This window comes from Chlorocebus sabaeus, chromosome 7 (assembly GCF_047675955.1).
Source record: "Chlorocebus sabaeus isolate Y175 chromosome 7, mChlSab1.0.hap1, whole genome shotgun sequence".
In the NCBI taxonomy this organism is placed as follows: Eukaryota; Metazoa; Chordata; class Mammalia; order Primates; family Cercopithecidae; genus Chlorocebus; species Chlorocebus sabaeus.
In genome coordinates this window covers 120205004-120220934 of record NC_132910.1, presented here as the reverse complement: position 1 = coordinate 120220934, position 15931 = coordinate 120205004, and the positions used below count along the sequence as shown (strand labels likewise).

Genomic DNA, 15931 nt, shown 5'->3' with positions numbered 1-15931 from the left:
GTCTCAAACTCCTGGGCTCCAGCAGTGCATGCCTTGGCCTCCCAAAGTGCTGGGATTACAGGCATGAGCCACTGCGCCTGGCTTATTTTCTTGATCATTCTCTTTCAAGTATCTTGTCTCCCACTTTAACTTAAAAGTCTCACCTATTGCCGTGCCATTAAAATTTTCATTATCAATAATAAGAACTCTTTCTTAGCCTCATTTATAATCATCCCATTCCCTGGTCACCACTTCCTGTGTTTCTAGCTTATTTCTTTAGGAGTCTGCCTCCAAAACATCTGTCCCATTTGGATCCATGAATCCTAATAGCCTCCTTTATTCCTCCCTCTTTGTTTCTATTTTCCTTACCTGGCTTAAATTCCATATTCATTTATAATAATTTCCAAAAGGTCAGCTCTCTTGCCTTCTCTTCCGTTATTACCAATAACCAATAACTAAAAAAACTTAACTTTGTGAAATCCAACTCTCCACTTCCTTTGTGCCTGAACCTGGTCAGTGGAATATGGCTGGAGAAAGCATATGACTATCGTAACTAGTCTAACTTTCAATATGTAACCAACAATGTCAAATTAGCACCTTCTGGTCACCCTATTATATTTCCTCAGTGTATTTACTCTTCTACTTCCTAGGTGATTATTTTTTTACCTTCTCTTTGCTTTTCACAAGGACCAATATTTTCTTCCTACTTCACTGAGAAAATAGAAGCAATTGGAAGAAAACTTCCCCACATTTACTTCTGCTAGTCAGTCTTACCTGTCGGCAAATATTTTGCCTTTCTTCCTTTTACTTTGGATGACCTGTTTCTGTTCCCAACTAGGGTCAACTCAACTATTTGTATACTGTGATTCTTTTTTGCCTGCTAAAGGACTTTGCGCTCTTTCTTGCATCATTATCCTTTTTTCTCTCTACTGAATCATTCATGTTAGAAAACAAATATCCTGTATCTTAAGTTTTTTTAAAAAGGAACTTTCCCTTATGTCCTTCCAACTACCTCTCTGTATTTCTGGTCCCTTTAACAACAAAACTTTCCCAAAAGATTGTCTATACTGTCTCCAGTTTATTTCATTTTGAACCCACTTTACTCATGGCTTTCTTTGTCACAGCTGTTATAAAACAGCTATTGTGAAATGGCTCCTGACGTCTGTATTATTAAATCCACGGGTCATTTTTCTTCTTCCTTGATCTCAGTTTTTGATTCACTTGATTGCTCCCGCCTTCTTTCAATATTCTCTTCATTTGAGTCCCTGGTATTACATTCTTCTAATTTTCTTCCTACCTCATTGACTGCTGCTTCTCAGCCTCGTTTGCAAGTTCCTCCTCACCTCCAGGGCTTTTAAATGCTGAGGTGCTCAAGGTCTCAGTCCTCAGATATCTTCTCTTTTGTATCCATATGAACTTTCTAGAGGATAACATGTATATAAGCTGAGTCTCAAATTTGTATCTCCACCTTGGACTCCTTTCCTGAACTTGAGACTGATATCTGTCTTAACATCTCCAGTTGTGTATCTAATAGACATCTCAAAATTAACATATATAAAAATGAACTCTTGATTTCATTCTCTCTCCAAATTGATCTTACTTATTTCAGTAAATGGGAACTCTGCCCTTCCATTTGTTCTCATCTTCCATATTGGAGTCATTATTGACTACTCTTTCTACGTCATATCCTGTCAATCGTGACTTCAAAACGTATTCACAGTCTGACTACTTCTCACTATTTTTACCACTATATTAGTCCTAGCCACCCTCATTTTCCACCAGGGTTATAATATCAATGTCCTGGTTAGTCTAACTGCTTTCAGACTTACCCTCTTCAGTCTGCTCTCATGTGAGCAGCCCAAATGTTCCTTTTATGATGGAAGTCAGATCGTTACACTCTCCTGCCTGAAACTTTTCAGTGACTTTTCATCCCACTCAGTAAAAGCCAGGGTCGGCCTGGCGCAGTGGCTCATGGCTGTAATCCCAGCATTTTGGGAGGTGGGCCTCGTGACCTTGATCTCACGAGGTCAAGAGATTGAGACCATCCTGGCCAACATGGTGAAACCCCATCTCTACTAAAAATACAAAAAAAAAAAAAAAAAATTAGCTGGGCATGGTGGTGGGTGCCTGTAATCCCAGCTACTCAGGAGGCTGAGGCAGGAGAATTGCTTGAACCCGGGAGGCGGAGGTTGCAGTTAGCTGAGATCGCACCACTGCCCTCCAGCCCGGCGACAGAGTGAGACTTGGTCGCAAAAAAAAACAAAAAAAAAAAACCCAGAGTCATTACAACCATCTACGAAGCCCCTGACAGCCTCATTACTTTTCCAGCCTCATTTGCTACTCTTCCCTTGCTAGCCCGAGTACAGCCATGCCACACCTGTTGCCCTGCCCTTAAACATGCCAAGTACTTACCTGCAAAAACAAGTTTGTACTTGCTGCTGTCTTTATTTTGAGGTCTGTGCTCAAAACTTGCTTTATGAATAGAGGCTTTCTTGATCACAGTGTATCAAGTAACAACTATCCCTCTACGCCATCCCCACATTTCTAGTCTACTTTACTCTGCTTTGTTTTTCTCCACAATGTTATCCCTCGCTAATCTATTATGAATTAGTTTATTACCAGTTTCCTCCATTATAGTGCAGAAATTCATGAGGGTGGGGATTTTTGTTGTTGTTGTTCACTGATTCTTGGCAAATAGTTCCTGGCCTCAAGTGATCCACCCACCTCGGCCTCCCAAAGTTCTGGGATTACAGATGTGAGCCACCGCAACCAGGCTAAGCTTTTATTCTTAATGTTTAAAAGTAGCTGCTGAGGTGATGGATATCCCAGTTTCTCTTTTTTGATCATTACACATTGCATGCATGTGTCAGAGTATCACATCTATCCCATAAATATGTACAATTATTATGTATCCATTTTTTAAAATAAAATTTAATGTAAAAAACTACTTCAGGTTGAGGTAATGAACAGGAAGTTCTAGAACATTTGAAATTGACTCTGTACATACGTATCTAATTCTTGAAATACAGACTTGATTTCTGTTAAAGTTATTTCGTTCTTTGAAGTAATTTGAGTAGTATAACTTTGATCTGTAATTTTTTTCTGTGAAGTATGTATTTTAATAAACACTATAATTTTTAGTGTGCTTTTAAGAGTTTTATATAATAAAAGAATAAAACATCACCAGTATTTACACACTGCATTTAATTTTACTTAATTTTGTTGTGGGACTTCCTATGTGTTTTTTGGGGTTTTTTTTTTTCTTTTTTTTTTGAGATGGAGTTTTGCTCTTGTCCCCCAGGCTGGAGTGCAATGGCGTGATCTTGGCTCACTGCAACCTCCACTTCCCAGGTTCAGGCAATTCTCCTGCCTCAGCCTCCTGAGTAGCTGGGATTACAGGCATGTGCCACCATGCCCGACTAATTTTTTTGTATTTTTAGTAGAGATGGGGTTTCACCATGTTGGCCAGGCTGGCCTCGAACTCCTGACCTCAAGTGATCCACCCGCCTTGGCCTCCCAAAGTGCTAGGCATGAGCCACCATGTTATATTCAAATATATATTGCTTGTATTTTTAATATAGCTCAGAAAGTTTATAGATAATTTTCTGTTTTTACTTAGTGTTATATATACTTTTTGTATATTTTTACTTGTGATTATCGGTGGTTGTATTGTATATCATTGATATGAAATCAGTCAGGTTGGTTGGATTCTTATTTATGTTCTTTTTTAAAAAAAATTGTGCCCTGGATCAAAATTTCTTTGAAAATATGTTTTATGTTTTCTAATAGAGTTCAGTGAAATATGAATTCAAAGTAAATTTATTTCATGGACCGTTTTTAAGATGCTTATTTATTCTAAATGGTTTACAAATGTAATCCATTTTAATGTTTGGAATATATACACATAGAGTTCTCTGTCTTCCCAGGGAATAAAACTGCCATTGTGGGGGTAGAGAGAGATGGGAAGTTGGGGGTGTTTGTATCTTTATGTCATTATGTCTGTAAGGAATACACGCTCGAGTGGACTTATACAAGCGAGTTACCTTATCTCTTGGCCATGTATCAGCCTGACTGAATGGAGAGATCAGAACTGTTGGTGAAGCTGGATAAATGATATAGAAAGTCCCTAGTGTTTGGGTAGGATTGTAGCCAAGTGTATAATCTGTTTCTTCATATGGCTGATAGAATCAAGTAATGTGTTGGTTTTCTTAATGTTTTCCTTATTTTCAGTTAATATTCAGTATATAAAAACAGCATTTTGTGGAATTTTCAGATTTCAATTGATAATATTCTGAATAATATCTCTACTATCAAATATTCTGAATCATAGGCAAATGACTCAGATGGTAGTCATAAATGTTTTGAATTTCAGGCAGAGTCATTGCCCTCAAACTTCATCAGGCAGACAAATATGCTCTGAGCTAGACCATTGAGAACTAAATAATAATCAGCACTTGAAATATTATATAGCTTAATTTAAAAACATTTCACTGGCTGGGTGCACTGCCTCATGCCTATAATCCCAGCACTTTGGGAGGCCAAGGTGGATGGATCACTTGAGGTCAAGAGTTCAAGACCTGCCTAACCAACATGGCAAAACCCCGTCTCTAGTAAAAATACAAAAATTAGCCAGGCATGGTGACATGAGCCTGTAATCCGGCTACTTACGAGACTGAGGCAGAAGATTCACTTGAACCTGGTAGGTGGAGGTTGTGGTGAGCAGAGATCACGCCACTTCACTCCAGCCTGGGTGACAGACGAGACTGTCTCAAAAAAAAAAAAAAAAAAAAATTTTTTTTCTTTTTCACTTAAAACTAAGTTTCTGTGAACAGCAGTGTGAAAGTATTTAATGCCACAGAACTGCACACTTAAAAAATGATTAAAATGATAAATTTTGTTTTATGTATTTTACCACAATGAAAGAAAAACAACATTTGAAGAAAAGAAAAAGTAGGATAAAAAAGAAACAACAATCAATTGTGTGGAAAGTTTTTCAAATCTTCTAACAATTAAAAGAATTAAAGGAAAATCAACCCCAGATTTCTGAAGTATTTTAAATATGATTTTTGCATTATCGTAAAAATAGGTTTTTCCCTTGATTTTTTTTTTCTTCTTTCTTTTTTCTTTTTTTTTTTTTTTGAGACAGGACCTGCACTGCACTCAAGCTGTAGTGCAGTGGTACAATCTTGGCTCACTACAGCCTCCACCTCCCAGGCTCAAGCAATCACCTCAGCCTCCCAAGTAGCTGGGACTACGTATGCACACTACCACACCCAGCTATTTTTTGTAATTTTTGTAGAGACGGGGTCTTGCCATGTTGTTCAAGGTGTTGTCAAACGCCTGGGCTCAAGTGATCCACCCACCTCGGCCTCCCGAAGTGCTGAGATTACAGGCGTGAGCCACCACCACACACGGCCTTTCCCTTGATTTTTTTATCTCATTTTTTAATCTCATTTTTTAAAAAAAGACTTCTTTTGCAAAACCCTGGAAATTAAAGCATCTTTTAGGTTGAAATTCACAATGACTCGTTAGAGGTTTTAACTTCAAGCCTGAAAAAGGAAAGCTTTAACCACTTAAGATACTGTCATGTTTTAATTGCACAAATTTAAGCTAATGTGCATTAAGTTGTTATTATTCAACCTGTCCACAAAATATTCATGTATTGTAAGACTTTTCTTTACTCCAGTTCCTGTTACAGTCAGGTTTTTTTAAAAGGCTGTGTTAAAGCAAAGGAGTGGCCATTAAGCCTCCAGAGGGAGCTCCTTGAATATATTATATTACACTTTAGTACTTTGGCTGTAATTTTTAAAAAGAACACAAACAGTTCTCTCAGTGTGGATGTTTTGTGTTTCATATTATCCTCTTCACTATAGAAATAGTGTCCTGAAAATACCTGTGTGATCTTAGAGGAACAGCTTAGTATTTTCATTTCATAAATATTTGAATATCTTACATGTAGGGCAATATGGACCATTAGAAGATTAATACAATCTTTGCCTTCATGTAACTTACCCAAGAGTGTACGAATATATAAACATTCTCTTCTTATTCCACACTATTGTGTAATATATATAAAATTCAGTTATTTATATTGAGTTGCTGTATTAATATTTTTAAATTGCTTAATTGTTTGGTGGTGTAGTACACAAATTTTGAGAATGGTTCTAGACTAACTACTAAAGTTAACCTGTGCAACATGTCAAAATATAGAATGTAGGGCTCTGTGTCCACAAAGATGATGATTTAGCAACTCTTGGGATATGTATTTTTAAAAAATAGCTTTATTGAGATATAATTCACATACTCTATGTAGTTTGTGAAAAGTTTTCAGTTAAATGGTTTTATGTATTTATAGAGTTGCATAGTAATCTGCACAATCAATTTTAGAACATTTTTATAACCCCAAAGGAAATCCTTTTTCTAGTAGCAGCCACTCCGCATTCTTCCCCCAACCCCGCAGCCCTAGGCAGCCTCTAATCTACTTTTTGTCTCTATACAGATTTGCTTAATCTGAACATTTTATATAAATGGAATCATATAGTATGTGGTCTTTGTGACTAGCTTCTTTTACTCAGCATAATGTTTTCACAGTTGATCTATGTTGTAGCATGTATAAGTACTTCATTTTCTTTTTATTGCCAAATATTCATTTGTATGGAAGGAATATGTATTTTTACAAAGCTTCTGGGTAACATTCCCCACTGTTTAAATTCTGTATACATAGAACGTACCTTGAAATGTTACCTGTGTTTTTGTAATGATACTATGAGGAGCATTACAATTTTTATTTCTTGTACTTCAACAACAGTGCCCCCAGAGATCTCTCATAACTATTTTAAAACAAGGGATTGCTATCCATTAGTGATGGCAAAAACATTCTAGTGGGCAAAGAGCAGGGAATTTTTTGTTTGTTTGTTTGTTTCAAGTGATGGAAAGTAGCAGGGTCTGCTATACATAGCGAAGATATTTTATGAAACTTAGGGGTGTGTATGTATCTTCACTGAGTTCAGATGGGAAATATATTTCTTTTTTTTTTTTTTTGAGACGGAGTCTCGCTCTGTCGCCCAGGCTGGAGTGCTGTGGCCGGATCTCAGCTCACTGCAAACTCCGCCTCCCTGGTTCCCGCCATTCTCCTGCCTCAGCCTCCCGAGTAGCTGGGACTACAGGCGCCCGCCACCTCGCCCGGCTAGTTTTTTGTATTTTTTAGTGGAGACGGGGTTTCACCGTGTTAGCCAGGATGGTCTCGATCTCCTGACCTCGTGATCCGCCCGTCTCGGCCTCCCAAAGTGCTGGGATTACATATTTCTTATTGTGGGTTGCCTTTAGAAAAAGTTTGAAAGCTAATGTTCTTTAAATATTTCAGTATTGTTTTTATGTCATCAACTCTAGTGTCTTTTCTGGGGTAATGTGGTAATGTAAATGGTTAGCTTAAATAGGAGTTGAATTGAAATAACTAGCCAAAATTAGAGGTTAGGAGTTAGGAATTAATAATACGGTGAGGGCGTGGGATAGTTCTAAGAACCGATTGCTTGGGTTATTTTGTCAGAGAGTAAATGCATTCTTTAGTTAATCATAAGAGAGGAATCAGGTGTGAGATTTAGTACCGCTTAGCACATTGTTACTATAGCCTTGAGTTAAAACATATTATACCAATAAAATTGGCTTATGATCATTTAATTAAAATGCCAAAGCACATTACAAAAGACTCGTTATTATCATTTATAAGTTTATTAACCCATTGGATGGTATTACATATTTTAAATATCAGCATTTTCCTGGGCTCATACGCAATAATGTATTCATTAAAGCAAAATAGTTGTGTTTCATTAGAAAGAAATATGCAGTTTAAATTATACCATTGCTTTCTAAAGCAGAAATGTTATCCTTTTGAATTGTTTTCAGTGAAAGTAAATTTTTGTATGCCTTTCTGATTTTTTAATATATTGTGAGACATTTATTTCAAAAATGCTGTGAGAGTCATGCTTATTTTGTAATATTTTGAATTTGCTTTTCAGGGTTAGAATTTTAGTGCCTATCTGTTATGGTCATTCTGCGTAATTTAGAAAACTGAAGCAAGGGATAATTTATAAAACTAATTTTATACCAATGACTTTTGTTAAAATATAGCTGCTGTTAAAATGGAATTATTAGTAGAGACAACTTTTTTTTTTAACACTTTTTTCTTTTATACTTTAAGTTCTAGGGTACATGTGCACAGCGTGCAGGTTTGTTACATATGTATACATGCGCCATGTTGGTGTGCTGCACCCATCAACTCGTCATTTGCATTAGGTATATCTCCTAATGCTATCCCTCCCCCTCCCCCCAGTAGAGACAAATTTTAATGATATAATCAAATGCTGAATTATTTGATTAATAATGTAAATGACCATCAAAGTATTTTTCCCAAGTAATTTTTTTAAGTAATGTCTGCTTTCCTTTGTATCAAAATCCAGTGTAGGTGAAAAATTGTACAGAATGCTTTTAAAATCATTTTTTCTAAGGTGACTAAAAAATGTAAACACTGGTACATGATAGAATAACTTAAACTTTTCTATAAATTGTTATCTTTTTTGGTATTTAGAATTGTATTTCGAATAACTTAAACTTTTCTATAAATTGTTATCTTTTTTGGTATATAGAATTGTATTTTGAATTGTTTGAAAAATTGGTCATGCATTAGGTTTAACCTTGATTACAAAATTGTGTAGTTAACACGGGGTAAAATAAAACTGTAGGTCACTTGTAAGAACATATGCAGAAATCCTGGAAAAAAGAAAAGGACTTAAAAAGGGGGAAATCAAGCAGTTTATCAAAAAATAATTAGTAATTATCAAACAGGATTTATTGGAGTAATACAGGGATGTTTCAACAGTAGAAAACCAATTACTGTAATTTTACTGCATTAGCAGATTAGAGAAGAAAACCATATAAAAATCATCTCGGTAGATGCTGAAAAATCAGTGAAACTTAACACTAACTTTTGTTTTTAAAAGTTTGATTCAAGAAGCAGAAGGTAAGTTCTTAATACAGTGTGTATCCACATCTGAAACCTATGGCAGGCTTTATACGTAATGATGAAACATCGGAATCATTATTATTAAAGTCAGGAACAAGACAGAGGGATTTGCTGTCATTGCCATCATTTAATTATGCCAGAGGTTCTAGATAGAGCAATTAAAAAGAAAGAAATGTAATTAGAAGAGGAGAGAAAACATAGACATGTCATATTTACATTTGATATGATCACCTAGAAAATCTTGGTGAAGCAGCATTAAACTATTAATAAATTAAAGTGGCCTGATGGAAGGGCAACATATAAAAATTAAATGATTATAAAATAAATGGAAAGAAATACCCACACCCCCCCCAGATACTTTTATTTTTATTTTATTTTATTTTTTTTTATTTTTTTTTGAGACAGGATCTCACTCTGTCAGGCTGGAGTATAGTGATGTGTTCATGGCTCATGGTAGCCTCTACCTCCGGGGCTCAAGGGATCCTTCCACCTCAGCCTCCTGAGTAGCTGTGGCAACAGGTGCGGGCCACATGCCTGGCTAATTTTTAAAAATTTTTTGTAGAGATGGGGACTTACTGTGTTATCCAGGCTGGTCTCAAACTCCTAGGCTCGAACAGTCCTCCTGTCTTGGCCTCCCAAAGTGCTAGGATTACAGGTGTGAGCTACCACACCAGCCCTACCCCCGAATACTTTAGAATAGACCTAATGAGTAAAGTATAAGATAATTGTGAAAGAAAGGAATCAAAATTAATAGAATGTTATATATCCATGAAGAAAACAGATGCAGATACAAATAATAACATGAATGAACCTTGAAAACAGTGTTGAGCAAAAGCAAGATACGAAAGAGTATATACTGTATGATTCCATTAACAACCCCAAAGCTAGGTAAACAGTATATAAAAGAAGAAATGTAAATATCTAATATATACCATTATGCATTTCATCCATGTAACCAAAAACCACTTTTACCCCTAAAGCTATTGAAATTTTAAAAATTAAAGTCATTTTTCCATCTAATAACACATTAATATTACATGTATGTAAAAATTATAGCTAAAATTATTGTATGTATATAGTTGAACTCTATATATATATCTAAGTACATAAAATAATCTCTAAAGAACACTAATGAAAGTATTAACAGTAGTTACTGTTACCTCTGGAGGTGGAGAGCAAAATAGACCATAAATTTTTAATCTTGTTTGAATTTTATATACTGAATATATAGTCACTATTTTGGTTTTTTAAAAATTATCTCCGTCTTTGGGCTTTTGAAATGATATTCTGTGATAATACAAGAAAACTTAAACATCCGTACCTGAGCACAAAACTGTTCAGTTGATGATTGGGGAAGGACCCTTTTCCACAGTTTCTTTAAATCTAGTGTTTCTCTTTGTTTAGCAGCATATCAAAGACTACAATGTTTTTTATTTTTAAAGATAATGTAATTTGGAAGAGAGTTATGGAAGTATTGGCTTTACCTTTTTCTTATTTTAAATTTCTGTAAATTTGGGATTTTTTTCAAATAAGTGCCTCAGAATCTTTAATTTGTAGTTTTACTTTTTGTCCAGGCCCATCAAACTCCAGAGAAGAGAGTGAATATTGGAGAAGAAAGGAGGAAAATGTCTGAGGTATAAAGACATCTGTCTGGTTATTTTAAAGCTTTGCAAACATAATTTTAAAAAAGAAACAAAATCCTACTCTAAAGCCTCCAAACCTTCCTTATTTCTTTCAAACAAATACCTGTAACTCCTTTTTAAAAAAAAAAAAAAAAAGGAAGAGAAGAACCTCATTGAACATACCTCTGCCACTGGCGTACTAACTTTCCTGATGAAACTAGAAAAAATAGGAATTATCATTGATGAAAATGTTCTTTTTTTTATTTAAGGAAGCAGCAAGAAAGAGAAGGCTGGAATTTATTGAAAAAGAAAAGAAACAAAAGGATCAGGTAGTTTTTTGCTCTTGCTTTTCTACCTTTGGCAAGTTGTAAGTGATAATAGGTTCAAGAGTTGTAAGAAGCTTATCTTTAAAATTGTTACAGATTATTAGTTTAATGAAGGCTGAACAAATGAAAAGGCAAGAAAAGGAAAGGGTAAGAGGATAATCTATTAAATATACTTCTTCCTTAAGGAATACACTGATTTTCAGCTTATTGCTAAATGTATTACGTGTATTTTATATTAAATACTTGAAATGGTGTTTTGTTTATTTCTTTTCCCCAAAGTTGGAAAGAATAAATAGGGCCAGGGAACAAGGATGGAGAAATGTACTAAGTGCTGGTGGAGGTGGTGAAGTAAAGGTAGGCATTTTATACCAATATGGTTATACTACCGTTTTTCCCTCCAGTTTCACCTTGTTCTTTAAAATGCATGTACCTTGGGTTTTCTTTTTTTCTTTAGTGTACAATTAATTTTTACCTAGAATTCTTCAACATTTATTATGAATACTTAGCTTTCCTGCATGTGTCTGATATATAACTTGTATTGCTAACTATTATGTGACTATACTCAAAATTGCTTTAAAAGTTTTTTGTAAAGACTATGACAACATTATTCCTGTCAGAGGAATTATTAAAAATGATACACAATTCATGACACTGCAGCCTAAAATCGTTCTGTAATTTCATGTAGCCTTAAAGATTAAATTCTCAGAAGATGCTTCTTAATCTGATCCCTGTTGTCTCTCCAACTTCATCTCCATCCATTCCCTACCACACACCCTATGCCGTATTCATGCTGAAATGAAGACCATATTTGTAGTTTCATCACTGTATGTAGTCTGCCGAATCTCTTTGTCTTTGCACTTGTGTTTCCCTTTACTTAATAGCACTCCTCCATCCCTCCTCACCCTTACCCCCACCTCCATCCATTTACCTAAATAACCAGTTACCTAGATGAGTTAATCCAAACATTCCTTCTGGGTAGATCCACACTATTTAACTTTGGGCACATTACTGAACTTTTCTGAGCTTTGGTTTCTTGATGGAAAAAAAAAAAAAACTTTTTTTCTGAGAACAGCGCCTGGAACCTGTCTGGCAAGGACTTCTATAGTAATTTCCCTTTCCTTTCTTTGTTCTGCCATTCTGAATCTTATACTTCCTCTTTTGCTCATGTAGCATCCTACACACGTCTATTTGTAGTAGGTAGAATTCTAAGATGGTCTTCAAGATTGTCGACCCCTAGTATACACACCTTGTATCATTCCATTCCCTTGAGTGTAAGTGGTACCTGTAAATACTGTGGTATAGCAGCTCACTTGATTAGGTTATGTTATATGGTGAGTGGTGATGGGATGGTCCCTCCCAGGGTTACATTAACATATAAGGCTCCTTCATAGCTGACTGGAAGGGGAAAAGAAATTAGAAAGATATAATTCTGCTCATCTGGAAGATAGTAAACATTCATGTGGCAAAACAAAACAGTAGAGATGACCTCTGCAAGTAGTGGTCTCTGATAGGCAACTAGCAAGAAAATTGTGGTCCAAGTCATACAGTCACAAGGAAATTAATTCTGCCAAGAACCAGTTAACTTGGAAGAGATCCCGAGTCTCACTTGAGAATTGTAGCCCTGGCTGACACCTTGATTTCTGCCTGGTGAGATCCTGAGGAGGGGACCTAGCTAAATGCACCCAGACTCCTGAGCCGGGGGAACCGAGATTATAAATAGATACTCTTTTAAGCTGCTAAATTTGTGATAATTTGTTATACAGCAATAGAAGATGAATGAGCTAATTTGTATCACTGAATAAACTGTTAGTAAGTATATCTTTTTTATTTTTTTATTTTATTTTATTTTATTTTTGAGATGGAGTTTCGCTCTTGTTGCCCAGCCTGGAGTGCAATGGCACAATCTTGGCTCTCTGCAACCTCTGCCTCCCGGGTTCAAGCGATTCTCCTGCCTCAGCCTCCGGAGTAGCTGGGATTACAGGCATGCATCACCATGCCCAGCTAATTTTGTATTTTTAGTAGAGATGGGGTTTCTCCATGTTGGTCAGGCTGGTCTTGTACTCCCGACCTCAGGTAATCTGCCCGCCTCAGCCTCCCAAAGTGCTGGGATTACAGGCGTTTGTTACTGTGCCCGGCCTAAGTCAATACATCTGCAAACTATAAGTTTCACTCACCTATACCCATTAATCTTGATATTTAAATGTACAGTAGATAGATACTTGTAAAATTATATCAATTACAATTCTTACTTGTTTTTTTCCCCAGAAGTTATAATTTGAATAAAAGTTTGTTTTATCTAGACATATACATTCTGCCCTGCATTTATAGATTTGTTTTTCAGTCTCTTGAGATGCAGAAGTTCTTCATATCATATTAATAATTCATTAAGAGTACTTTTTCCAAATTTGTATTAATATAGATTATACAGTGTTTTTAGTAGTATAATTTTATCTTACCTTTAAATAGAACTTATTATCTCCTAAATGATCAGGAATGACTCAGAATCTGGTCCATTCTAAAATAACTAACCTCATATCTTATCTGATTGGAAAGAGAAAGCTTACCAACTTGTACACCTTCAGATCTTGTCAAGCTTTTTTTAATCAAGTCCATGATTAGCATTGAAGTTTTGATGATTTTTTCTTCTCCCTTTTGTGTAATAAAGTGCTTTTTCCTATGATGTCTAATATAGTTTAATCAGTTTTATTAATGTTTAGTAACTGAGACATTTTCAAGTTAGATACCATGTGCTGAATAGATTTCTGCGTCAATTTATAAACTTCTGTAATGCTTTCATTGAAGACTAATAAAACAATTTATTTTCCATGATTTAGAGGAAATTCTATGTCAGTGTCTATATTTATTCCTCATTGAGTTTGAAATATTTTAACTGTTAGGCTGTTTGATTTCTGTGTAGTTGATAAGGACCTGGAGGCTCAATGTAATATGAATCAAATTAAGGAGATCCCCAAAAGAAAGATAAAACTAAAACTGAAGGAAGTATTTCAAAATTAATACTATTATTACATACTTCTAAATAAGAGGCATTATTATTCATAGTATAAATATCCAATGTAAATGTTTTTGATCATTTAGTATCTGCAAAATCTGGACCTTCTTTGCTTTATCCATTTTTAATGTGTCTTTTATGAATGTGTTTTAGAAAAATTATATATTCCACATTTATGGTTATATGGTGATTATAATATGGAAGAGGTATATCTCGTTTGAAAATATATTGGAATACCATTCGGCAGTAAAAAGAATAGCCTGTTTATACGTGCAAAACCATGGATCAATCTTTTTTTTTTTTTTTTTTTTTGAGACGGAGTCTCGCTCTGTCGCCCATGCTGGAGTGCAGTGGCCGGATCTCAGCTCACTGCAAGCTCCGCCTACTGGGTTCACGCCATTCTCCTGCCTCAGCCTCCGGAGTAGCTGGGACTACAGGCGCCCGCCACCTCGCCTGACTAGTTTTTTGTATTTTTTAGTAGAGACGGAGTTTCACTGTGTTAGCCAGGATGGTCTCGATCTCCTGACCTCGTGAGCCGCCCGTCTCGGCCTCCCAAAGTGCTGGGATTACAGGCTTGAGCCACCGCGCCAGGCGGATCAATCTTAAAAACCTGTGAGTGAAAGAAACCAGATAAGAGAGTACATATTTTTTATTTCATTTACATGGTATGATAGGAAAGGTAAATCCAACCTGCAGTGACAGAAAGCAGATCAGTGGTTGCTGGCAGTGGGAGCATTTACTGCACAGGAACACAGGGGAACTTTCTGGGGTAATGAATATGCTTTTGATTGTGGTAGTGGTTATGTGAGTGTCTACGTTTGTCAGAATTCAACCTGTGCTTATAATTGGTGAATTTTTATTGCACATAAATTACATCTCAAACAAACATATTTCATCAGTATTCTAATACAGTATTTTCAACATTATTTTGAGTATAAGCATCTTCTGAGATGTTTACATACTTTTGTTTTTGCTAAAGAGAAACAGAACACTCAGCCAAGTTAAGCATTGGACTAAACTCGAAGAGTAACCGGTTTCATAGGAGATATGACTACCTTATAACAGAATTCTGATTCATGACTTCAGGTGTACATTTTGAGGATGTATGTAAGGATCACCTTGATGGAGTTTCCTATTCTAGTAATTTTCATCACTTGTTATTTGAACATCTTTAATCAGTTATCTATGTTTATCTTGGTTTTTTTTTAATAATGCTTATAAAATAGTGTGCAGCTTACAGGATATTAAGACAAATTTTATCTTATTGGGTTACACTGAAGTTTCTTTTATTGGATTCTGACATCTTTCTTTCTTTCTTTTTTTCTTTTCTTTCTTCCTTTCTTCCTTTCTTTCCTTTCCTTTCTTTTCTTTCTTATTGAGACAAGATCTCACTCTGTTGCGAGGCTATAGTGCAGTGGTGGGATCACGACTCACTGTGGCTGTGACCTCCCGGACTCAGGCGATCTTCCCATCTCCCCATCTCAGCCTCCCGAGTAACTGGGACTACAGACACATGCCACTGTGCCCGGCTAATTTTTTGTATTTGCAGGGATGTGGTTTCGCCAAGTTGAGCAGGCTAGTCTCGAACTCCCGAGCTCAAGCAATCCGCCTACCTCAGCCTCCCAAAGTGCTGGGATTACAGGCATGTGCCCCTGTGCCTGGCCTTTGTTTCTTTTTTTAACTGGACATTTTCCTTAAGATGTTATCACCTGGAAGTTTTCCCTTTTTTACTCTCAGTATTGTGGCTTCTGTTCTTATCACTTCACATGCGCAGAAAACAGTTTTTTAAAGGCTTCCGCTCAGCTTTAGTCATATCTGGTGGTCTTATTCTCAGATAAGAAAAGTTGAAATAAGTTGACCTTTGCATTTGAGGTTATTGATTTCTTCTTAATGAAATTCTTTCACCATGACTTCTATAGCATTATACAGTTTTTATTTACTTTTATCTTTCTGGCATCTGTTTTTTACTATGAGT

The 15931-nt window shown here is 35.9% G+C and overlaps 1 protein-coding gene across 10 annotated transcripts in view; it reads left to right on the top strand.

Moving 5' to 3' along the window:
* Positions 1-15931, top strand: part of NEK1 (NIMA related kinase 1) — a 204644-nt gene that overhangs the window by 37728 nt on the left and 150985 nt on the right. For all 10 annotated transcript variants that reach the window (XM_008000243.3, XM_008000241.3, XM_037993745.2 and 7 more), the window contains 4 exons: positions 10573-10632; positions 10890-10949; positions 11043-11093; positions 11226-11300. In XM_008000243.3, the coding sequence (XP_007998434.3) occupies positions 10573-10632; positions 10890-10949; positions 11043-11093; positions 11226-11300 (246 nt within the window). The remainder of the gene's footprint in view (positions 1-10572; positions 10633-10889; positions 10950-11042; positions 11094-11225; positions 11301-15931) is intronic.